The 24557-nt window shown below is 52.8% G+C and overlaps 10 protein-coding genes across 10 annotated transcripts; 5 read left to right on the top strand and 5 right to left on the bottom strand.

The window, feature by feature from the left end:
- Nucleotides 1-82: 82 nt before the first annotated feature.
- PV08_04012 (uncharacterized protein) lies at nt 83-1868 on the bottom strand (the record flags this gene model as incomplete). The annotated part of the gene is made up of 2 exons (XM_016378361.1): nt 83-1473; nt 1577-1868. The coding sequence occupies 2 exons, from the start codon at nt 1866-1868 to the stop codon at nt 83-85; spliced, it is 1683 nt and encodes a 560-aa protein (XP_016237038.1).
- Nucleotides 1869-2503: 635 nt separating this feature from the next.
- On the top strand, nt 2504-3397 carry PV08_04013 (uncharacterized protein; the record flags this gene model as incomplete). Its single annotated transcript, XM_016378362.1, has 2 exons — nt 2504-2625; nt 2737-3397. 2 exons carry the CDS (start codon nt 2504-2506, stop codon nt 3395-3397), a joined length of 783 nt encoding a protein of 260 aa, XP_016237039.1.
- Nucleotides 3398-4182: 785 nt separating this feature from the next.
- On the bottom strand, nt 4183-6547 carry PV08_04014 (uncharacterized protein; the record flags this gene model as incomplete). Its single annotated transcript, XM_016378363.1, has 3 exons — nt 4183-4697; nt 4743-6465; nt 6518-6547. The coding sequence occupies 3 exons, from the start codon at nt 6545-6547 to the stop codon at nt 4183-4185; spliced, it is 2268 nt and encodes a 755-aa protein (XP_016237040.1).
- A 384-nt stretch (nt 6548-6931) lies between these two features.
- Nucleotides 6932-8299, bottom strand: PV08_04015 (uncharacterized protein; the record flags this gene model as incomplete). The annotated part of the gene is made up of 1 exon (XM_016378364.1): nt 6932-8299. One exon carries the CDS (start codon nt 8297-8299, stop codon nt 6932-6934), a length of 1368 nt encoding a protein of 455 aa, XP_016237041.1.
- Nucleotides 8300-9509: 1210 nt separating this feature from the next.
- On the bottom strand, nt 9510-11206 carry PV08_04016 (uncharacterized protein; the record flags this gene model as incomplete). Its single annotated transcript, XM_016378365.1, has 2 exons — nt 9510-10917; nt 10968-11206. The coding sequence occupies 2 exons, from the start codon at nt 11204-11206 to the stop codon at nt 9510-9512; spliced, it is 1647 nt and encodes a 548-aa protein (XP_016237042.1).
- A 785-nt stretch (nt 11207-11991) lies between these two features.
- On the top strand, nt 11992-13626 carry PV08_04017 (uncharacterized protein; the record flags this gene model as incomplete). The annotated part of the gene is made up of 2 exons (XM_016378366.1): nt 11992-12040; nt 12092-13626. The coding sequence occupies 2 exons, from the start codon at nt 11992-11994 to the stop codon at nt 13624-13626; spliced, it is 1584 nt and encodes a 527-aa protein (XP_016237043.1).
- Nucleotides 13627-13953: 327 nt separating this feature from the next.
- On the top strand, nt 13954-14978 carry PV08_04018 (uncharacterized protein; the record flags this gene model as incomplete). Its single annotated transcript, XM_016378367.1, has 2 exons — nt 13954-14667; nt 14730-14978. The coding sequence occupies 2 exons, from the start codon at nt 13954-13956 to the stop codon at nt 14976-14978; spliced, it is 963 nt and encodes a 320-aa protein (XP_016237044.1).
- A 1288-nt stretch (nt 14979-16266) lies between these two features.
- Nucleotides 16267-19551, top strand: PV08_04019 (uncharacterized protein; the record flags this gene model as incomplete). The annotated part of the gene is made up of 1 exon (XM_016378368.1): nt 16267-19551. The coding sequence occupies one exon, from the start codon at nt 16267-16269 to the stop codon at nt 19549-19551; it is 3285 nt and encodes a 1094-aa protein (XP_016237045.1).
- Nucleotides 19552-21790: 2239 nt separating this feature from the next.
- On the bottom strand, nt 21791-22342 carry PV08_04020 (uncharacterized protein; the record flags this gene model as incomplete). The annotated part of the gene is made up of 2 exons (XM_016378369.1): nt 21791-22248; nt 22321-22342. 2 exons carry the CDS (start codon nt 22340-22342, stop codon nt 21791-21793), a joined length of 480 nt encoding a protein of 159 aa, XP_016237046.1.
- Nucleotides 22343-23238: 896 nt separating this feature from the next.
- PV08_04021 (uncharacterized protein) lies at nt 23239-24198 on the top strand (the record flags this gene model as incomplete). The annotated part of the gene is made up of 2 exons (XM_016378370.1): nt 23239-23891; nt 23949-24198. The coding sequence occupies 2 exons, from the start codon at nt 23239-23241 to the stop codon at nt 24196-24198; spliced, it is 903 nt and encodes a 300-aa protein (XP_016237047.1).
- Nucleotides 24199-24557: the final 359 nt, after the last annotated feature.

The following is a 24557-nucleotide window of genomic DNA, read 5'->3' on the forward strand; positions in this document are numbered from 1 at the left end:
ACATGTTCTCGGTTCATTCGGTAAGCACGCACCCAGGTGATGATGTTGCATTCTCTTTCTTCATTTAAATGTCATATTCGGTTCACTCCATAGTCCCCAAATCGTCAGCGACCGTGAACTTGGCCGCGGTTTTCTCCCTGATCATGTCAACGGTCACACCGTCAGCCGTCTCGGTGAGAAGCAACCCCCTTCCACCAGTCCGGTCGACCTGAAACACACCGAGCTCGGTGATGATGGTGCTCACGACGCGCTTTCCCGTGAGCGGCAAATCGCAGATGTCGACAATCTTGCTCCGGCCGTCCTTGTCGCAGTGGTAGGTGCAGACGACAATCTTTGTTCTGTCCGGGTTGCTCACGAGGTCCATGGCGCCGCCCATGCCGTTGAACGCCTTCCCGGGGATGATGTAGTTTGCCAGGTCGCCCTCCGCGCTGACCTGCAGCGCCCCGAGGAGCGACACGTCGACGTGCCCGCCGCGGATCATGCCGAAGCTCTCGGCGCTGTCGAACGTGCTGGCCCCCGGCACGAGCGTGACGGACTCCTTGCCCGCGTTGATCGTGTCCGGGTCGGCTTCGGCGCGCGTGCGCGGGTACGGGCCCATGCCGATGATGCCGTTCTCCGACTGGAGCCACACCTTGGTCGACGGGGGCAGGAAGCTCGGCGCGAGTGTCGGGATGCCGACCCCCAAGTTGACGTACATGCCGTCTTTGAACTCGCGGGCGGCGCGACGCGCGATGCGGTTGCGTGCGACGGTGTCACTGTCGTTGGTGCCGACGCCGGAGCCGGAAGAAGCAGAAGAAGTTGATGATTCTGACGGCGCGAGCACAAGCTTCTCGAAATGTTTGTCGCTTGTGGCTGGACAGATTCGGTCAATGTAGATGCTCGGAAGGTCGATATGGTCTGGGTCCAAAGAGCCGATGGGGACGATGTTTTCGGCCTCAACGATGGCCATGCGCGCCGCCTTGGGCATCAGCACGCCGTACGTCTTGGTCGTGCTGCGGAAGATGCAGTTGCCTGCCTCGTCCACCTTCCAGGCCCGGACGATGGCCACATCGCCTTTGAGTGCTGTCTCCATGAGGTAGCGTCGGCCGTCAAAGATGCGCGTCTCGCGAGGGCGGCCTGGCTCAAGGATGGAGTGTTTGCCCGTGGCAGGATCCTTGGGCCCGAGACGGATTGGGATCCCGCCTGTTTCGATAAGCGTGCTGGATCCCGTGCCTGTGAAAAAGGCTGGGATGCCGGCACCGGCGGCACGGAGACGCTCGGCGATAGTTCCTTGTGGGCATAGCTCGATGGCCACGCGACCGTCGTGGTACTGTTGGCCTAGAGATTTGTTGTTGCCGATGAATGAGACGATCATGCGCGAGATCTGTCCGGTCGATGTGAGTTTGGCAAGGCCGTATTCGCCTGCTCCGGCGTTGTTGGAGACGACAGTCAAATCGCGAATGCCCTTTTTGCGGATGGCATCGATCAAGGTTTCTAGTTGAAGAGAGAATCCGTGTCAGTGGGTGGTGTTAGTGTATCGCTGATCAGGGATTTGGTGGTAGATAGGTGAGCAGCATTTATGAGGCATACTACTCACCTGCAACACCACTAAGGCCGAATCCCGCACTGAGAATGGTTGCTCCATCTTTAATGTCAGCGACGGCATCGTCGGCGCTTTTGAATATTTTAGATGTGCTTCTTGGACTTAGTTGTTGTGTGCCGCTTTGAGACAGCTGTTGTCGTCCAAGGTGCTGCCTGGTATTAAATGACCGACGCCGGCTGGATGGGCCTGTATGTATATGTATGTTCCACAGTGCGACCTTCAGAGAGTGTGGACTGGCGAGTGTCGGAGCTGTCCTGGGAGCGCATAGCTCCAGCGCAACAGACATGGCTATAGAGAAGGAGTCTGCTAAGGTTGGCGCAACGAGAAAGACAGGATACAACAGGAGAGCTGTTTATCAGAAGCAAGCATGTTGTCTCGTCGACCCCATTCAGGGGAGTCCAATGCCAGTTACTTACCTCGGACTCATAGTGTATTGGTGGGGTCGCCGGTCACCGGCCATTCTCCGTGTGGTGGTAAAGACTCCATCGGTGATTGTAAAACAACCGAGTCTAGTTTAAGGTACCTTATAGTGTGTCGTACAACACCACCTGGTCTGCCACGAGTTGACAAAAAGCATTCCTCATACTCGGCGTACATGTCGTCTTATCGTAGGGAAGCCAACAATGACAAAAATGCCAAGACACGTAACGATACCTTCATCTAACGCTCTTCGAACAGACAACGCATATACACATGCATTTGCTTGACGATGCCACAAGGCGTCCATCCGTGCTAGCGATATTGCTACAGGGCGTACCCGTTCATGTTCATGATCCCTACCCGAACAACGTGATAGAGTGATATATACCCTTCCACTCGGCACTGCGCCGCCTCCTGAGGATCATCAAGGATAACAAGGTCGAGGGTCAGACAGTCAGCTACCTCGCCATCGAAGGCTCACTCACTTCCAGACAGCACACGATGGACACTTCCATCTCCACGCCACGTCTTCAATTGACAGTGATCACGGCGGCGGAAAGGGGAAGTCCTGAATTCGAATGGGTACATCAATTACGCAGCGACAAGCAGGCGACATGGTGGAGGTAAGAATCGTCGGGGCACGTTTTCATTTTCAACAACAGACATCGCCTACCGTCTTCTACTCCTTTGATCTCGGTTAGTGTTAGTCAGTCATACTGAGCCAACCCAAAAAGCATTCTTCCTCGATCCGAGACTCCAGAAGATACCGAAAAGGCGATCCAAAAGATTCTGCCAACGACGAATACTTCGCTGGAAGCCCACAAGGACGCTCTCAACATCGACGATGAACGAAGAAAGGCACATCGCGTCACCTTCGCCGTTCACGAAATCCGCAACGACGACGACGGCTGCAACAGTGGCCAGGACCACAACCAAGGCCGGGTCCAACGTCAGGCAGAGCACCCTCGTCCACACGAAACACGCTTCATCGGCCTCGTCGCCCTCGTCCACGTCGACGCCGACAATCTCGTCTTACCAGAGCACCTCAGCCCGTCGGCCTCGGAAACCTCACTGATCCTCGAACTGTCATACTCTTTCCTCCCGGACGCCTGGGGGAAGGGATACGCGACCGAATCCGTGAACGCCGTGCTCGCGGCGTGCGGCAGGTGCGTCTCGCTCTGGAGCCCGTACGCACAAGTCTACGTCCGCGCCATCGTCAACGGAGAAAACCGTCCGAGTCTGCGCGTCATGGAGAAGACGGCCATGGTGAAAAAGGGCGTGTACGAACTCAACGACCGTCCTGTTTTTCTTGCGGGCAAAATTCGTCAGCATCATGTCCTTCATATCTATGGGATGTACCTCGTCGATCAGACAATCACTCAGGGGACGATGTGATGCAATGTGTGACAACGCTTCCAAGTGAGTCGGTCACACACACACACACGATGCAATTACATCTTCTCCGCATATATATATACCTTTCGCGATCCTACCATCATACAGTAAACGACAAAGCACGACTCTCTCTACACTCCAATAACCAACGGAGATACATCGCTAGATCTGAAAAGGACCGGTGTCAGAGTCTCCCAGGAACAAACATTACACACTGTACCTACCTCCTACCTAATCAGGTCCATATAGATGTCCCCGTTCTGTCTGTACTTGATTCATTACCTCTCGCTCATTCCTCCCAAGGTCTAACCCAAAGCCTCTACGGCATTTGTCTCTTCACCACCCACTTGCAGTATCACCGCCACAGACAGACTCAGGATATATTTATATAGATACACATACGTATCATCATTACAACTGTTCATGCACAAATCGAGTCTAGCCGATCAATCATATTCTTCTTTTGTGATCTTACTCTACAGAAACAAAAACCACTAACGCTTAACCATGCGCAGCCTGGAATTCTGCCGGGACACTCACCTAGGCGTTTATTCAATCATGTCCACAGGCAGAGATCTTCTGACAGACGCAGACTCACAGTCACACAACTCAAGTTAGTGTTGTTTTGAACAAGAACATACGACATTTTCCTTACACTAACCCATTTCAGCCTCGCTGCACCCCCCAAAAATGCATATCTAAGGTACCCAACCTTTGATTATCGTGTAAGAGACAAAACCCACGCTCTAGAGCCCTCGTAAACTCCTCTCATGTACAACGCGTCATCATAAAGTACATTCATGAATCCCCGCTGGGCCAAGATCATTGTACTCGGTTCTGGTGAGGAAACCCTTGCTGTTTCCTTGATCTACTATGAAAACAACCTTTGCAGCAACCTGCGCACCCAAAAATGCCGCCTCTTCCATTCCACTGACATGAGGATCCTTCCATTCAGGAAAGTAGTCTGGCATCTTGACTGTCTTGACTGACGTAGGGGATTGACTGAAGCCGCGGTGATGATAACCCATTCCTTGATCCTGGCCTGGCGGTAATTGTCCTTGAACCTGCAGATGCTGATTAGGCTGCATCATGTTCTTCGTCGCTGCGACCAGTAGCGGATTGACGCCACCACCGGGGTGATGGAGTTGTTGGCCGACTTGTCCTGGTATTGGTGTATTAGTGCCTGGGGTGGCTACCGGTGTGGTGAAATTCGACGGTAACTCCGAAGTGAAGATGGTGGCAGTAGAAGGGGAAAGGACGTAGCGTGAGTTGAGTATCGAGACCAGACTAGATGTGAAACCTGGAGGAGTTAGTGAGAGCTCAAACGAGAGACGGAGCGACAAACCTCTGACGCGACTACCGTTTCCGACCACAATCAGATTGTCCCACAGTGCTGACCGCATGGCGATATCAGGGACACTCAGAGCGGCGTGGTGGATTGCCTCTGCGATTGTGTCGATCAACCCTTCAGCATTTCCAGCTAGAGGCGTGGCGGCCATAAACCTTTCCACCCCGACCTCGACTTCTCGCTTTTTACGCCGACTAACGCGCTCAGCATCATCGGACTCATCAGGTGGCAGGTATTCGACATAGGTGAATGTTGCACGCTCCCTCTCCGAATTTCTCAGACGGATCTGTTTTGGTGCTTCGGCAGCGGCCCCCTTCTTCGCCGCTGCGGCTTTCTCGGCCTTCTCCTTCTCGCGTTTTGCAAGAAGTTCCGCGGCATTATCGCGAGCCACAATCGCGGCGACATCAAGCACACCTTCATTTTCATCATCGTCGCCATTACCTGCCTCCTCACCAACCACAGTCCCGGTGCCAGGACCACGAGGGGCTTGGCCAGGCCTTAAGCCCTCCTCATCTTTGGCATTCAATCCCGAGTCCAAAGCTCCCGTAGAAGCTGCAGAGGCCGGGTTAGGAGCGAAGCCATTGTGCGCCACCGTCGGATAGGCTACTCCTGCAGGAAGAATCTCACAAATGGGGCTCTTTTTTAGCTGTTCCGCCATATCTTCCGTAAAGCCTTGTTTCTCCAGTACTTGTTGTAACCGTTTGGTCATGGTTTGTCCACCGCAACCACGAAGACCTGCTCCCCGGCCAATATCATTAACCTGAAATTCGGTCACTGCAGTAACATCGCACTTTTCATAACCAATGTCAACGACAAGTCCGGTCGGGATACCGTAAGCATATATCCCAGTAAGAGCGGCGTCCATTAGACAAAAGGCAGGGATTTTCCAGTTCTCAAAAACGAACTGAGTGATCATCTCGTTATCCCTTGCGGACCAGCAAGGTTGTGAGACGAATAATACCGGGCTGTGGAACGGGGGGGAGACCATGTTGTAGACATGCGAGAGGAGTGCGAAGAAGCAAGGCCAGTTCTCAATGCGACCTTCGACGATTGGATAGACGGCACCTTCTGTAGCATAGGGGTCGTCTTCGTGCTCGATTACCTCTTCCTCCACCTCTTGCGCTGCCTCTTTCATCTCCGTATCTGGTTCGGACTTTGCAGCTTCTATTGCTTCTTGCGCGGAAGCGGTTTCCTGTTTTGCTTCTTCCTGGGTTGGTGCATCAGCCATGTCAGTGTCTGGTTTTGGAGCCTCGGGTACTGGGTCTTTCGCCTCGGCTGGAGCTTCTGCCATTTCCACGTCGGCCAAAGGCACGGCTTCAGAAGTCTGTTCAGGTTTTGATGACTCGACGGGAAGAACAGCGTCGCTTTCACCCTCTTGAAGTTCAGCTTTCTCTGTGGCTGTTTGACTAGATATCTCATCGCTCTTAGTTTGTATCTGATCAACTTCTATTGACGATGCGACAGGCTGCTCAATCGTGGGCGGTAGGCCTTGCGCCGGCTCCGCGGTAGATTCGACTTTCGTCTCTCCATTCTGGGTAGCTTGTGGTTCTTGTGGAGCTTCTTTCCTCTTGGATGTGATTTTTGACCGAATTTTAGTAGGTTCCCATTCTCCAGGATTTGCGCCTGGGAACATGCGACTGGGAAATCGGTAGCGGGGAGGAGTGAACGACTCGGGCAGACCTAGTTGCGCCGAGGTGATGTACGAGCCCGGAGCAATAATCTGTGGTCAGAATCAGCCAAGTGCGTGTGCAGCGCGCAAAAGGTATACGTACGAGCACATGCTCATCCTTAAAGGGCGGCATCGCGGCGACGGCGTCAGTGGTTCACCTCGCTCGTTGTCGACGAGACGATGCGCTCTTCAGTCGCGCCTTCACCAGGGACTTTCACTTCTACCGCGACTTCTCCAAACGCGGGCATTGCCAAGAGAAAAGACAGGGTCACGTGAGCCTGTGAGACTACAGTATGTATGTAGTCGAACGCTCGGCCCCGAAAGCACACCAAGTTCTGAGCTTCGTACAGTACATAAAATCCTAGGAGGCGACGAACCACACTTTGAACAGTGCAGTGCGGAACGGAATAGAAGCAGTCTTGAACTCGCAGCGGGCAAATCGGTCACAGATCGCTGGTCAGAATCAGGTTTTGGAAACTGCTTTTGATTTCTCATGTATCTAGAAAACGGCCCCAATCTAATGGACCTCCTGAGTAGGCACCCAACCATCATTTCTCGTCGTAATAGTACAATCCGGACTAGCCGTCCCTCGCCATAACTGTGAATTCCTGGCTACTGCCCGGTAGTCAACTCCAGCCATAATCTTCAAACTTGAAAGACTGTCACTTTCATTCTGGTTTGCCCAGACCTGTCGTCGTATCTTGCGATGTTCTTTCTCCAACCTCACTATGGTCCACTTGATTGTCATCAGACTCGACCATGTCCACCGACGATCAGGGTCTTCGGCGAAACCATCCTCGCTAACCACTTGCTGCAAAGCCTGGTCTGTCGCTGCCAGTAATAGGCGCGCCATGTGTGGGCTGCATGCAAGGAGTCGGCTCAGAAGTTTCATGCGGAAAACTGCTGGTCTGGTCGGTGTCGAAGGCATCGAAATCAAACAATGAATCAGTGGGAAATTGTTCAGGATGGAGGAGAAATCCTGTTCCGTCGAGGTCATTGACAATTTCTGTGCCAAAATCTGGAAGAGATTGTAAATTGGCAAGAGCGTTGTCGTTGAGAAGGTTTGAAATATCGTCAAGGTCTGGAAGACTTGCAGGAGGTAACTCAGGCCAAAACTGTTGGTTTGACTGCATGGGAACGTCGGCAGCTTGAAAGCCCAGGTCTCCGGTTGACACTGCAGGTCACACAATACCACGGCAGGATATTGTGTCATACCGGAGATGGCTGGGAAGCTTTGGTACGTCGCCATCGATTCAGACCGATCAGCTTCAGCGTGTTCGTTGATGATGTTCAGTTGTGGGGCGAGCACGGGAGACTCGTGTTTGACTGGGGTGAGGGTGTCGGATTGAACTAGGGTGGGATGTTGCTGGACCTCACCATCATATGCTGGTGTGGCCGGGGTGGAGGATTTCAGGTCGAGGGGTGCAGGGGAGGCAAGGTGGTTCGAGGCGGACGAGTCGCAGTCAGACGGCATGGGTGTTGGGAAATCTGCTTGGACACCGAACCTCGACTGATAATGTGCTAGGAGTTCTCGAAGACTGGCGTTCTCCTGCTCGATGCGATGTTGTCTGGCCTCGAGCTCGGCAACAGCCGCTTTTTGGCGTTGTCGAGACTTGTCTGCCGCCCGTCGATTTCGAAGGATTCGTTCATTCTTTCTCTGTTCCTTCTCCTCTGCGGTCTTTGCTCGCTTTCGCGGGGGGAGGATTTGTTTGATCTCAGGGACTGGCTGACCCCATGCCTTCCGTTTCTTTTTGCTAGGTTGATCGGAAGGGGGCTGGCTTGACTCCTTGTAGTCTTCTGCGGTGGTGGCAGGCGAGGGATAAGACTCGCTGTAGCCGCAGACATCCAACATCGAAGGGTCGACGACGTTATCCATGGCACTCATTGTGGCGATAGTGTGAGGCGATCACGCTGGGCTGGAGTAGTGGCCAGCGTGTAGAGTAGGATGGGATTGTCGTTTATGTGGACGGCCGAAGAGACCAGGTGTCCTCAGTGTTTCTGCTTCATGGCAGGCAGCAGCATATGCTGGTTGGGTAGAGTGGAGGACAATCAATCACACAGTAGTCTGAAATTAGAGTCGGGGAAGATTGGCGATGCCTGTGAGTGAAGAAGAGTGATGGTGGTTCTTGGGCGGCGGGCAGGCTGATATAAGGACAGAGTGTCAAGAAGGGGATGAGGACGACACGACAACTTGCCCAGGGGGCGCAAGCCAAGCGGCCAATTATTCCTGTTGAACTCCTGAGTGTGTCTGACTTGCTGACCCGCAGCGTTCTATTTGCGTTGGCCATTCAGCGCAGCCTGTTGCGCCATCATCCTTCAGCCACCATGTGTCGAATCGGAGGCGACACATGCCATCCCTTGCTGTGTGCTTCGATCCCCTTCGCTTCGCTCCCTCCACACCGAAACTCAGCCTCAGACTCGTCAGCCGCACCGCTTCCTCCTGTCCCCTGTCCCACTTCGCCGTCTCGATCACGCCTCCTACAGCACTAGGTTTTGCCTATCAGGAGAGGGTTGTCTTGGACTCCGTGTCTCATACCGCATCCAGACTATCAGAATGCAGGGGATCTATCCACAGACTTCAATAGAGCCCTTCAGGCACCTGTCATCCAGGCTTTCCAGTGGCTCTTCTACGGTAATCGATTCCTCAGTCGACGAACCTCTAAAGGATAGAGAGGAACAGCATGTCTGCACATACCGTACCATAGTTCTGCACGGGGTATGATGCTGACTACGGCCCACCTCTCGGCCTCCGATTGAGCTCACATTCTATAGCCAGCTTTTATTAATGTTCAGCCTATCTCTTGCCAATGGCGAAAGTCCCACCTAGACCGGTCTGAGACTCAGATAACACCTGTTGCGGTCTTTGATTTGCGTCTAAGCTGCCCGGAGGCTTTTTATCACTTCTCCTGCAGAAGGGGGTATCTTGCTGTGTTCGAAACAACTTTTCCGGCCCGGGCTGCCCGCTATATTCCTTATGCAGATCCAGCCAGCCATCGAGGCAATAATCCGGTATCCCTTGTGCGCCCAGGCTCACAATACGGACCCCAACAGAAAGGCTATGTGCAAGCGGAGGAATGGTCTCCTCCACACCTCCGTTAGGCATGCGGCACATTGAGCGCCGCTGCATTCAATACTTTCTTCTTCATCCAGTCCGCATCATGATATAACTTTTCCTGATAGACCTCGTCCACCAAATCGTTGACCATGTCTTCAACAATTTGCTCCTGATATCGTTCGCCGATAGGTCGAGCATCCGGATGTTGGGGTCCGTCTTGTGCATAGCCGTACCACCACGGTCCGTCAAATTTACACTCAATTGCGCCACCAGTATAGTGACTGATGGCCGGGTAGTAGCCCAGTAACCCATCATCTACCTCTCCCTGGCCTGTGACAGCGCGACTGCCCTTCTCGATAGACGAGGCTGGCGGAAGAAATGCAAAGAGGTGCTCCCACACCACCCCATGGTATTTCCCATTGACCCAGAGCTCGATCTTGCTTCCGGGAAGAGTACGTAAATGCGGGAGCTCGGTGTTGGGATGAGGATCGGTGAGTAGGTCATACTTCTTACCGGTCTCGGGGTTGATGGATTTGTTTTTCGAGTTCAACGTTGGCCGGCTCAGATCATGGTTCGGTGTGTATTCGGGGCATTCGAAATATGTCATGCCTTTGTGAAGAAAAGGATTTCGGTCGCGGATAATGTCGTGATCTGAGGGGATTGTGAGTCCGTACAAAGGTTGTAAAGCAGCCCGTATGGAACTCCGTGAGGTGGATTTCTTGCTCGATTCATCTTTGCTCTTCACAACTTCACCATCTTTGGGCTTCGCCCCGCCCTTAGCAGATTTCTTGCCTGGACCTGACTTCTTCTTGGTGTTTGCAGGACCGCACTTTAGATCTGGGTGTTCGGCCGGGTTGTATGTGCCCTCAACAACCTTCTTGTGCACCTCCAGGGAAGGCAACGTGATCATAAGACCAACTACATCGCCGGGAGACAGGTCTTCGGGGTCCTTCCCACCTTCACCTTGCATGTGGTACATTAACGTGTTGAACCGAACGCTGCCATACTCTCGTGCTCGACCACTCCGTAGGACCACCGCATAACTGTACGCATTGCCACCGAGATTCTCGCTCCAGTGGTGTTCTCGTCGACAAAAGCCAACGCGCAGCCCTCCTCGGTTGGTCGCTGTTCTGTCAGAGTTCTGACTGTCGGCCAGAGCGCGGTCTGGTTCCTCCCTGCCTGGAGGAGCAATACTTAAGACCTTTGCTTCGAAGAAGAACTTTCCTTCTCTTGCAAACACGTTTGCTCTTGTTGTGTAACTCCCAAACTCCCCGCTCTTGCCTAGCATATCCTTGGTAAAGACGTTCTTGAGGCTTTCGACACCGCACTGTGGGTGGTTCTCGTCGCTGAGCCGGGCATATCTGGGAGGGGCTTCATCGGCGTGGAAATAAAAGGTATCTGGGTCTCTTTTCGCGCGGACATAGAATCGCTTTTCCTTACTCTCGACGCTGCCCGAATTAGCAAAGGTCCGTCGCGCAGGCTATGATCAGACACTTACTGGGTGCCTAGTGAGTAGAATTCAATTCTTTCGCCGTCGGTACCCCTTTTCGTGTGGTCGTATATCTTGGGGACCTCTTTCTGGTCTTGAAAGAACTTTGGGTCGTTCGGGGCAATGTAGGTGGGAAGTACGATTGCCCTTTCGTCGTCGTCAACTCTGTCGATCTTGCTAGACACCTGCTCTTTGACTTTTTCACTGGGCTTCTTCTCCCTATGCCCGCGCCCAGATGAGTCGTCCATCTTGGCACCCTTACAAGTGTTGAATCTGAAATTGATCAGGCGCTGTCGCGTGCAAACAATATCTTGACTTGCGGGCGGCCATGAAGAGCGGCCGGCTAATACTCGGCTAATCTCCGAGATATCAGGGCTCTATCAGGCTCCGAAAAACAATCGAGAACTGCCTTAATGGAGAGGAGAGCAGAGCGGAGCATTGTGGTGGCTGGGTTCAACCAAGCACCTTTTGCCAATACAGAGACATCTAGATGTCGCCGAAGCTGCTCTCACGACTGGGTAAAGGGGAAACGAAACCGCCTCGAACAGACATATTCCCCGACCCATCCTGTTGGAACTATGGATAGCCACGAAGCTCCCATTCTTTCGGCCATGTTCAGAATTCTCGTGTTTCAATCAAATATGACCATCCCCTGCAGATAACATCTGGTAAGCCGCGCAAAACGATGCTATTTCGAGAGAATGTTGCGTAGGCTTATCCCATAAGGCCCTCCGATGAGGCCCGAGGCTGGCCAATGACATCGCGTGTTCTCACAGTGCGCATTTATTTCCGCTGTGGAATCCCGATGGCTCTGAGAGAAGATGTTTTCTCAAGGGCGTGCATCAGATTGTCAGCGTCTTGTATGTTCTAGAATTCTTCTAGCCTTGGATTGATCAAGACGGCACATTTAGGTCGCTCGTTGTATGTGTGTTATATGCTTAGACGCTCCCTATTTAGCTGTTTACCTGGTCCGAAATCCTCGACCTCGGGATCCGTTCTACCAAGATATATTCACGGGGCACAGACACTGGCCATGAATTCAGACGAGTTCAGAAAGGCAGCGCATGCTGCCATTGAGGAGAGTATGGAGTTCCTTGACAGCTATTAGCCGCCCAAATCACTGATTCTCCCAGTCATTGCATACAATGAAAATGTGGCAGATTATCCGGTTCTCCCCTCCATCAAACCGGGATTCCTCGCACCACAATTGCCCAAATCGGCACCGGAACAGCCTCAAGCATGGTCCGATATCCAGCCTGATATTGCGTCGAAGATTGTTCCCGGACTCACGCATTGGCAATCACCAAAGTTCATGGCGTTCTTCCCAGCTGGAGTCACGTACCCATCTATGCTAGGGGAAATGTACTCGGCCGCATTCACAGCACCGGCGTTCAACTGGTTGTGCAGTCCTGCATGTACAGAACTCGAGACAGTTGTCATGGATTGGCTGGCTCAAGCTTTCGACCTGCCTGAAGAATTCCTAAGCACCTCACCGAATGCCGGGGGTGGCACGATACAGGGCTCTGCATCAGAGGCGGTAGTGACTTGTATGGTCGCCGCTAGGGAACGCTATTTACATGCCAAATGCGACGCCGAAGGTCTGAAACCGGACTCGGAGGAGAGAGCAGAGAGAATCGCATTCCTTCGAGGACGACTGATAGCTCTCTCTGCGGATCAGACGCACTCGTCGACACAGAAGGGCTCACTGATCGCGGGAACGAGATATCGCGCAATCCCGACGAAACTTGAGAATGGTCTGTCATTGACTGGCCCAGAATTGGAAGCTGCTTTGGAACAATGCAAGAAAGAAGGCCTCGAACCATATTATATCACGTTGACGATGGGTACGACTTCGACGTGCTCAACGGACGACTTTGAGAGCCTAGCTCCCGTGATAAAGTCCAACCCCGATCTCTGGGTCCACGTCGATGCTGCATACGCTGGTGCCGCTTTGGTATGCCCAGAGTATTCTTCGAAGTATTCACGGTGGATGAAGCTCGCCGACTCTTTCAACATGAACATGCACAAATGGTTGCTGGTAAATTTCGACGCTTCATGTCTCTTTGTGCAAAACCGAAATCATCTTACCCGCGCTCTATCAATCGAGGCGGCTTACTATGTGAACAAGCACACGGACAGTGGCCTGGTCACAGATTATCGTGACTGGCAAATCCCACTTGGTCGACGCTTTCGAGCGCTGAAGATCTGGTTCGTCATGCGCACGTACGGTCTTGAAGGCATGAGAGCGCATATCAGGAAGACTGTTGGCATAGGTGAAGTGTTTGCCGACCTTGTTCGTGGACGTTCGGATCTTTTTGAAATTATCGCAAAACCAGCATTTGGCCTTACCTGTTTTAGAGTCAAGCCTTCACTGGTCTCGCCCCAGGGATCGGCCGAAGCGAATGGCGACGTCGCTCCCCAGGTCTCAGCAGAGCAACGGCGAGAACAAGATGCGAATACTGTGACCAAACACATCGGTGAATTGATCAATGAGCGTGGAGAGGTGTTCCTCACCTGCAGTAGTGCTGCGGGAAAAGCATTTATACGGGTTGTTAGTGGGAATCCGAATGCTGAGGAGAAATACGTTAGGGCAGCGTTTGATACGATCGTCCAAACAACGGAAGAGGTACTTGCTGCTAGGGGTGGTAGAGCGAATTCCAAAGCATGAATGTTGAAGCTGTGATATTGACTCACCCCTGGCTTATGGTGGACGTTTTGGCCAAACCATAAACCGCATAAAGAATGGCTATAGATCTAGAACAGAACAATCAACTTAATCTTGCACTGCCAGTAACACATAAACCGCCACATAGCTGTTCAAAACTACTGTTACATGGCCAACAATTGCAGTGACGGTAGTATTTCTTGCCGGAGTCAGCTTGATGCCCACGGAATAACGCGTCTCTTTTCCGACGCGTAAAGTGGTCCAGATAATCCAGCAACCAGGCAGATCGACAAAGTCTCTACACAGCAACGCTCCTACTGCACAGCTGCAATGGCAGACATCGGTGATGCGTCCGGCTATGATGACTCTAATCGCGCCTTTTTACAAGCGTTCCTTGCGCGCAGCGTCCTGACGCTCACCACTGCGCAGCCGATTCTCGCAGCGCTCCTCACGTACCGCGATGGTCGCGAAGTCCAGCCCCAAGACGTCACTGTCGAAGACTTGAATTCTTACATCGCGGACTCGAATCAGCGACTGTCTCCGCTCGATCTAGAAATCCGAAGTACCTTCCACCAAAAAACCCGGGAGCGCATCTATGCTCTGGTCAACACAACCAGTGACCCATTGACACAGTTGGCCACGACATATTCAGCTGACGAAATCGTCTACTTGAAGAAGCTCCTCGATGCGATGTTTGATGGCCCCAATAATCGTGGAAAGAAAGAAGCCATGTGTTTGAGCGGTATCGAAGCTCTACAAGTCGGACGAAGCCAAGGCAACAGGAGGGCGACACAAGATGGGGACGGGGGTACGACACAGACAAATACGAGCGCGTTTGTCTTGAAAGACACCGAGGCTATGCTAGCGAAGCTGGTCGACGAAGGCTGGCTGGAAAAGAGCAGGAGTGGCTTCTACGGCTTGAGTGCGCGGGCGTTGATGGAGTTGAAGGGGTGGCTCGTCGACACATACAACGATGAAGACGAGGATGGCGAGAGGAAAGAGAAGATCAAGTTTTGCCATGCTTGCAAGGAAATCATTACCGTCGTACGTTTCTGTTGTTTGAGCGTCGAAGAAGCGAGAGCCGCAGCTAATGATTGTGCATCCAGGGTCAGCGATGTCCACGACGAGAATGCCGATGCCGGCTACACGACATTTGCACGCAGAATTTCTTCCGGATGCAGCGATCACAGACCTGTCCGATTTGCAAGACGGACTGGGATGGGCAGCATTATGTGGGGGAGAAGGCGATCACGATGTCTGAGAGTTACCAGATGAGCAGGCGAAAGAGCGGGCATAGACGACCAGCAGAAGCGGAAAGACAGAGAGATGCCGACGAGGACGACGAAGGCACATGACACCCTTTTCTGAATTGCTTACTTGTTTTGAATTGTGTCGCTTGTGGAGATCTCGACTACGCCCGTGTTAGATATCACGAAATTCGAGCACTGCCTTCAAGGATGGCCTCGGCGTTCCGACGAATCTGGGGCTGGCACGCCTTCAAATTATATCGTCAGCACTGGGCGAGGACAAGTACTCGCTCCTGAAAGAGTCTTGGAAGACAAAGCATGCTGACAAGCCGGGAAGGAAATGGTGACTGTGTATTCTTGATGCTGGAATGGCGGCCAGAGCCAGAGCTGTGTTGCAGAGGACGCGTTCGAGCAGCCATCGCATATAACCACTCCTTAAGGGACGGAGTGTCCTTGGTCTTGGACACCACCTGCAGTCACTCTTCGGGCAGGTCAACCCTTTTGGACATGATTGTCAGGTCAATCCAGGCTCATGCATCAACCGAGATCCGACACGTTGCAACGGTGGAAAAGCCCCGAGCCATGCGACTCGACTATTCCAGAAGAGAGGCTAAACGACAACGGCCTAAATGCCCGAACCGAAGACTCCCCTCGTGAAGCCGGTGCAGTCAACCTCGTACGAGTCCCGTACCTGGCCAAGTGCAGGCGGGGACTCCATGACATTTGTGGCGTTTTGCCTGGAGCGTGATGTGAAAAAAGCTTGTCATAGCTCATCCATAGCGCCACGGACGGCCTGGGATCAGCGCGAGCTACTCTGCCTGTGCAGCCTGTGCAGTGGGTGTTGTGGGCAATAATAGTCATGGCTGATGGCGCATCTGGCGTTCCTTCCCCGCAGCCACATCTACCGCTTTTCTGCCTCTCCGCATCTGGCACCCAATGACGTAGAACCTCCACCCATGCGAACGACGAGGATGCATTCGGTGATGCGATGCTGGCTCCTCTGGCTCCTCTGCCCGTACCATGGGCCCATGGCTAACGAAGGCACACGCTGACGATGTAACTCCATACTCTCCTCCGACTCTCTAGCGGTAATGGCTGTGATCCGCTCGTCGGTAGGTACATAGTCTTCGCGCAGGAGCTTCATTTTCTCTCCTTTTTTTCCGCAGTCTTGGATGCGGTACATGCTCTCAATTAGAAGAGCTTGGCTGACAAGTATATATATGCCCACTCAAGTGCCTGGACGGGTACCTGAGCAAACGCTTTGAGCAGCTGGCCCGCACGAGGACTGTAGTCTGTCGATGACGGAAGTGATCAAATCGGCAGCCACATACCCCAAGGTGAGAGAGTCTATATCATTCAAGTAGCAGCCACAGCCGCAGCTAACTCTACGGTTTAGATGACTATGATAAGCGAACGGCTGTCAAAAGTCCTCCTGATCGCAGGACTGTGGTACTCGACCGCATCAGCTCAGTCGAACAACTCGTCAACAGTCTACAAGACTCGCTTCGACGGGGTGACTTGGGATGCCGCAAACTGGGTCCTTACCACTACCGAACTCGATCAAGGCCACTACCAGTCTCGAGCCACAGTTGCCAATGGCTACCATGGCATCAACGTAGCTGCTCTTGGACCATTCTTCGAAGTCGATACCCCCGTGGCAGGCGACGACATCAACGGCTGGCCGCTTTTTGGTCGACGGCAGACATTCGCGACAGTCGGCGGCTTCTGGGATTCGCAACCAAAGCTTAACGGCACCAATTTCCCTTGGCTGGATCAATATGGCTGGGACACCGCAATCAGCGGCATTCCGCACTGGGGCGGCCTTGTCGTCGATCTTGGTGGCAGTAATTTCCTATCCGCCTCGACCAACAAGTCAACCATTAGCAATTTCAAGTCCAGTTTGGACATGAAGAATGGTCTGCTGAACTGGGCGTTTACCTGGACTCCTCGTGGTGACCATGGCTCGTTCAACGTCTCGTATCAGATGTTTGCACACAGACTCTATGTCAATCAGGGATTTGTCACCCTCAACATCACAGCCTCCAAGGCCACCAACGTCAGCATTGTCAACGTTCTCAACGGAGACTGTGCAGTTCGAACAACCCCCGGCCAAAACGGCGTCGACTCCTCGAACCCGGACCTCATATTTTCATCGGTCTCCCCCAATGGTATCAGCAACGTGACCGCCTGGGTATATGCAGCAGTGTCCCACAGTGGAGCTAGCGTCGACTCCAACCAGTCGAGTTCCGTGGACCGGCCATACGTTGGAAACAATGTTTCGTCTATTGCTCGCGCTTACCAGACCAGTCTCGAGGCTGGGAAGGTGGCAACCTTTACGAAATTTGTCGGTCTTGCATCATCTGACGGCTATGCCCGACCGCGTGCTGTTGCTAGAGACGCAGCACTAAAGGCAGCAAGTACTGGCTACAGCGAGTCGTTGCAGAGCCACACTGAGGAATGGAACACCAATTTCCCCACTAGTTCAGTCGATGATTTCTCCTACCCGGAGAACGGAACACTACCGGACGATCCGTACATCGTCGAAGCGGCTATCGCAGCAGTGGCCAATCCATACCAGCTGCTTCAGAACACCGTATCCGAGAATGCTATCCTCGCGTCCAACAATGCTTCGATCAACAGCCACAGTATTGCCGTGGGTGGGCTGGGATCAGACTCCTACGCAGGACAGATCTTCTGGGATGCCGAAATATGGATGCAACCTGGTCTTGTCGCATCTTTCCCAGCATCAGGACGAGGCATCGCGAACTACCGAGTTGAAAGATACCAGCAAGCCCTCGCAAACGTCAAAACGGCATACCAGTCGTCGCAAAACAACACCAATTTCTCCAGCAACGCAGCCATCTTCCCCTGGACGAGTGGCCGTTTTGGAAATTGCACCGCGACCGGCCCCTGCTTCGACTACGAGTACCACATTAATGGCGACATCGGTCTAGAGTTCACAAACTACTGGGTTTCGTCCGGAGACACGTCTTTTTTCCGCGACTCACTCTTCCCGATATTTGACTCGGTCGCAACCCTCTACTCCGAATTGCTTGTCAAGAACGGCACACGCTGGGCTCTCGAGAATATGACCGACCCCGATGAATATGCCAATCACGTCGACAACGGTGCCTTCACTAACGCCCTGATAAGCCAGCATCTCAGCTATGCCAACGACTTCCGTGCCATGTTCAATGGGACACCCAACTCGACGTGGGACTCACAAGCCGACAACGTCATCATCGCACGCGACGCTGAAGCCGAGATAACGCTCGAATACGTGGGCATGAACGGCAGTGTTGAGGTAAAGCAAGCCGACGTGATCTTGAACACCTTCCCCTTGGGCTTCACGGGTCAGAATTACACGGCCGATGACAGCCTGAGTGACTTGGACTACTACGCGGCAAAGACGTCCATAAGCGGCCCTGCGATGACATACGCCATTTTCAGCATCATCGCGAACTCGGTGTCCCCGTCCGGCTGCTCATCGTACACGTACCAACAGGCGTCGACATATCCATACGTGCGAGGGCCGTGGTTCCAGTTCTCGGAACAACTTGTCGACAACTATCAGGAGAACGGCGGCACGCATCCGGCGTACCCGTTTCTGACGGGCCACGGCGGGAGCAATCAAGTCGTCCTATTCGGATACCTTGGTCTCCGCCTCGTTCCTGACTTTTATCTTCACGTCGACCCAAGTCTTCCTCCGCAGATCCCGCAGATAAAGTACCGCACGTTCCACTGGTACGGCTGGCCGATCAGTGCCTTTTCCAACCAGACGCACACTGTGCTTTCTCGAGGAGACGTCCAGCCCGCCGAGGGCGCCGTCCCGAACGCCACGTTCGCCGACAGCCCGATCCCCGTGCTCGTGGGCACCGTTGGCTCCGAGCCCAGAGCCCGACTCAGTCTCGCGCCCAACAGCAGTGTCACCATCGAAAACAGGCAGATTGGCCTCATCAAGACGACGCAGGACAATATCGCACAGTGTCTCCCTGCCACGTCTCCGGATGACTATCTGCCAGGCCAGTTCCCCATCGCGGCCGTCGACGGCGCAGCGAGCACAAAGTGGCAGCCCGCCTTGGCGAACAAGACGGCCAGCGTCACCGTCACATTGCCACTGGGATACCGTGTGCGCGCGGTGCAGTTTGACTGGGCACAAGCGCCGCCGTGGAACTACACTGTGCTCTTCCACAACGAAACGCTGGCGAATCCGAGTGCCATCGGCGCGAGCTCAGCGTCTCCCGGCGTGGTGACAGTCGCCAGCGACGACCACGTGAGGATCAACAACGCGTACAACGCGACCGAGATTGTGGACATCGGCCCGCTCGAGAGCAACATTACGACCTTCACCGTACCCAGTGGCCAGACGGTGTACACGGCGAGGTACGCCACGTTGCAGATCTGGGGAAGTCTGGCGAACGGCACATTGAACGCGAAGAATATGGCTGGCGAAGGCGCCACGGTCGCCGAGTGGAGCATCATCGTCGACGACACTGTTGGTGAGAGTGAGGGTCCGGCCGACAAGAAGAGGGATTTGGGCCCAACATCGGAGAAGGAGAAGAAGATGATCGAGACGAGGAAGGTTAAAAATAACAACGCGGATGTGTTGTTGAAGTTGGGCAGGGTGGCGAGGTACGAGTACATGGAACGACGGAAGAGGATGGAGAGGTCAACCAGATGAGCGAGAGATATGTACCTAATTGATCTCCACACCGACCCAGGGTAAGCAGGAAGTAACGAGTATACTGTTTTGCTTGACCTGGGTATTATCGCCACTGTTCTTGTACTCACGGAGATTGTAATGGGAGCAATGTTAGTAGTAGTATTCCGTCACGAGCCAGCCAGTCGCCCTGCCCCCTTTCCAGCTACCGTACCTACCTGACCTACCTTACCTTCCTGTACGTATAGTTTGCGCAGCAGTCAGCCCCCAAGGCAATCAATGGTTGACGCCACCAATCGTCGCCCGAAATACTCGTACTTTGTCTCGGGGAGAGAGAGAGAGGGATTTAAAAAAAAAGGGGGAAGGGGGGGGTGGTCGTCCAGTGCCTACATGATCTTCCCTCAACGACCGTGTACTGCATCTGCGGTGCACGCCTTGGCGTAGAACTAGAACAGGTACCTAGGTAGGGTGATAAGACGGCGAGTGGAGCAAGAAATCAGCACATCAAATACACCTACGTCTCTTGTATCTGTCTCTGTCTCCGGTCGATTCCCCCCCCGTTTAGTGCCAAGTAGAAGACGTGGAAGGGCACAAAGAGACAAGGCTGAATTAAAAGAAGTGATTCATACTCACTCAGAATACGAGCAGAGCTATTCATACCATCCTATCCTACCCCCTGCCCCGGTACTGCCTTGCGCTGGCGCGCTACCCGGCCACACCACACCGCGGGAGGCCTGCCTTATTATCGATATATCAACGGTCAAGTCATGGAATCCATGTTGTTGAATCTCTATCTTCGGATCATTCAACCCTGGCCATTAGAGTGGGTTGTAAATAAACCAAGGAAGCGCGACGCCATACGAGACCAGAGACGACGATCACTGACCATTGCCACCGTCTCTACCACTGCCGCTACCCTCTGTCATAACTGCCATCACGCATAGCTCTCTGCTTTCGACTCTCGACTCTCGACTCTCGACTTTCAAATCTGATATCCATCACGAGCGCAACCCTGGCTCAAACCATATCAAACCTCACCTCCAAAACTCTCACGACTTTCGCCTTGACCGCCCAGGAAAGAGCCATGGAGAATATCAAGAAACATCCGTACCTCGCAGGTTTCCAGGTCGCCAGCGTCGCTCTCACACCATTAATCGGAACAGGGTGGATCCTCAAGCTGATCATCCGGTGCTTTGGAATCGGACCACTAGGACCAATTGCAGGTACGAGATACACGAACACTTGACATTGACTGTTTCCATTTAGGCCGTGCTAACAGGTAGTGTGTCCATCTTGTTTCGTAACAGGCACGATTGCGGCATGGTACCAAGCGACTTTTCTGGCCGGGTATATCCCAGCGGGGAGTCTCTTTGCTTGGGCGCAGCACCTTGCCATGTCTTAGAATAACTTGACTTCAGAAGCCGTTGTTGACCTCCGGATAACATCACAGCCGGTTTGTGGTTTCAATCGAGCCTTTCGAGGGCGACGGATGAGTGGCAGGGAAGTTCAAGTTGACTTTGAGCTTTGAGACAGGGTATTCTGGATTGATCATGCTGCTGGTCATTGACTGCGCTTTGTCGATTGCAAGGCCAACTGAATGCTCTAGTTGGCCACGAAGATTCCATTCAGTCTTTCCAGGTTACGCGTTTTGTCAAGGCTGGAGCGGAAGAGAAGATGGTGATGATACTTCTAATTCTTGAACGCATGGGTTTCTGATACGTCTTTATTTCCGCGAGCATGTGTCCGCACCGAACGCCGATCGTGGAGATGGTCCCAGTTCTATCCTCGATAAAAGTCGCCATCGTCCTTCCAATGGTGGTATGCTTTCCCACCTTTGCTACCTGCATCAAGGCCAGTATCACCCTGACGTGGACATACCAGATTAAGTCATGGAAGGAGGCATGCTGCGGCGAACTCCAATCCTTCTTCGTCTGAGCATAACTCGGCGTGTTGCCATTGCGATGGAAATCGCCTAGACAAACAGGCCCTTCCTCGCCAATAAACTCAGGATGGCTATCCAAAGACAGCCTACTGTCGTGAAGAATGTTATACGAGGATCTGGCCGGATGATTCAGGTTGCTGATACATCCAACAATAGCTCCAAGTCCTGAAAGGGCGTGGCATCCATCAGGCATAACGTGTGTAGCTGATGTTTCGCCGCTGCATCGAGTATCGCATCGTAGTTCGAGAGTTGTCTTCCGTAACCAAATAACCTCGTCTCGCAAATTTCTTTTGAGCCTAAAGGTAGGAGTCCTAGTCATCATTCTTGGGCGTCACCTTGGCCTTCCATTCTTCCTCGTGCCTCGCCCAATAGAGCCTCTTGCATCTTTCGTAGTTCCTCTTCACCCATCTTGTCGAAGCCACCGAAATTCCTCATTTTCTCGCCTCTACCGACTCTCTTCTTTTGGACCTCTTGCCATTCGCCGACAACTCCACGGCATCCTTCAATGTAGCTGCCGAAACCGAGATCGGTCAGGGCCTGCTCAACGTGCTCGACGCTTATGGTCTTTTTGGATTCGCGCTCAGAGATATCGTTGGACTCCGAGGACAACATTCGCAGGAATTCAAGCGAACATGAAATCAAGAGATCCCGCGCCGGCCGCGTAAAGGTCATTTCGCCATCTTTGCCAGCGGCAGAGTTGTCATGGGGAAGTTGAGGGAGGATTTCGGAAATTATCTTCTGCACCGTCGCCTTGGGGAGCGACAGGTCGTCATTGCCTGAAGATGTGTTAGATTGCTGATCTGGATAGAGCGCAAATACTTGCGAGGGTAGGAGAGGCGTATGCGTACCACCAAATTCTTTGTCTGACATGGCGACTGTGCGTTTGGAGTAGCGTATTTGCGCACTTTACAGTAGGTATGATGGGTGTATTTGCGAAAGAAGTGCTATGAAGTGCCGCTCATGGCGCCAGACGGGCACTTCTTGCGAGTTAAATAGTTTGACATCCACTGCCTTGATCGCAGAGAGGGACGAGAGTGACTCCCCAAACGGGCTTAGTGGAAATGGGACTTGGCGTTTCAGTGATTGTTTGAAAACTGACGCTGTTTTTATGGACACTCACCTCATCCGTCTCCCAGATCACGCTGCTTTCACACCGTCACCTCACCTCCACTGACGCTTTCTCCCCTTTCGTAGTCTCTGTCGAGACACTCTTCTGTTTCTTGTCCTTGATGTTCACTGCTTTTGCTCCACAATTGTAGGCTCTTGATTCTCTTCTCTGTTTCCTGGGAGGGGGTATGAATGGATATCCTAGATGTTCTGTGGGCTCAATGGCATAGAGAAGTTGATGAGATCTGTGGAGGCACGAAGGATAGACAACGAGAGATTGTAATCGATCGAACTTTATAACGCTATATCTAGTACTCGAAGACTTGCGTCGTCATGACATTAACTACCGTCGGGGTCTTGGTCACTTTTACTAGAGAGCAGACGTGATACCTGGATTAGGGATGATTTGTGATGCCCGAAATCGGCTTCCTTGACGAATACTCGAATGGACCGAGGGCCGTACTGAATCCACAAGATACACATGATATTGGAGAGTAGATCTTCATTTAAAACCCCAACCAGAAGAGCAATGTAGCAAACTGTCTGTCGTTGGGACCAGTCTCCACGTTCTTGGCATAATGCGGGTGATAAGGGCAGTGTCTCCGCCGTCAAATACCAACATTGCTGGACACTTCAGGAGCGCTACCTCAGCCGCCATAATGAAACGAACAGAAGGATTCATTGATTTTCCCTGCACAGCTGCTGGCAAAGATTGTCAGATTTGGTATATGTGTGTCGGCGACATCCGATCTGGTCGACCACTAGTCGTCCTCCATGGTGGTCCCGGACTGAGCCATGACTATCTCCTAAGCCTGACCGACCTGGGTTCACCTAAACGGTCTCTGGTCTTCTTTGATCAAATTGGATGTGGCAAATCCACCCATCTGCCTGAAAAACTATGCGACTATGACTTCTGGACGGAGCAGGTTTTCCTCGATCAGGTGACGGCCGTGGTCAATCACTTGGGCATCCAAGATGACTACGACTTACTTGGTCAGTCGTGGGGTGGGATGCTGGCCGCGACGTTCGCTGCTACGCAACCTGCTGGGCTTCGACGACTAGTCCTGTCCAGTACTCCGTTCAGCTCCAAGATGTGGACAGATGCGTACAAGCGCTATCGGGATATGATGCCTGAAGAGCAACGCAAGCTGTTACTGTGCACCAGGGCCTTCGACACCACCACTACTGCCGAGTATCAGGAAGCGCTTGACGGATTCTACAAGAAACATTTCATGAATCTGGACCCACTACCGGCGGAAATCCAGAGCAGTTATGACGACTTGGGCAAGGATGATACGGTGTGGAAAAGCACGTAAGTAACTGGTTGATGTTGCACGACCTGACTACAGACTGACAGCAAATCTGGTAGCCTTGGCCCGGATGAATTTGAATGGGTTGGTACCATGGCGAATTGGACGATGGAAGGCCGAGCGCATTTGATCAAGGCGCGAACGCTACTGATGAACGGGGTTGAAGAGGGTGCCGATGATCTCTCTCAACTCGAATTCAGAAAGTTCATCGGGGCAGACTGGATCAAGTTCGACAAATCAACCCACATGTCGCACTGGGAAGAGAGAGATAAGTTCATGAAGACCGTCACCGAGTTTCTCGATGCATAACACCAAATAGCCTTGCAGAAATCGCAGTACTATTCTTATCGGAGGCTTTCTCGACGGAGAGATTCAACGTTTGGAGTTAAACTCAAAGTGCTTAATTCTTATCAGTTCCTGGCAGCTTCGACAGCGTGGTCCTCGAATGAGAAACCAATCCCCGCGCTTTTGACTTTCCGTCTTCAATCTAGGATCTAGATTGGGGGCAAGTGGATCCCGAGATCTACTTCCACGAGTTCGGGATCATATCACCTCTTCGTTGAATGTCTTCAGAGGGTATTGCATGGTCTGCACTTCAACTTGAAGCCTGGCTATGCGGTCCAATAGATGCTAGCATATATCATACAACGAATTTCCGCTGCTTTGAC

The sequence above is a fragment of the Exophiala spinifera genome (genome assembly GCF_000836115.1).
Source record: "Exophiala spinifera strain CBS 89968 unplaced genomic scaffold supercont1.3, whole genome shotgun sequence".
NCBI classification, from domain to species: domain Eukaryota; kingdom Fungi; phylum Ascomycota; class Eurotiomycetes; order Chaetothyriales; family Herpotrichiellaceae; genus Exophiala; species Exophiala spinifera.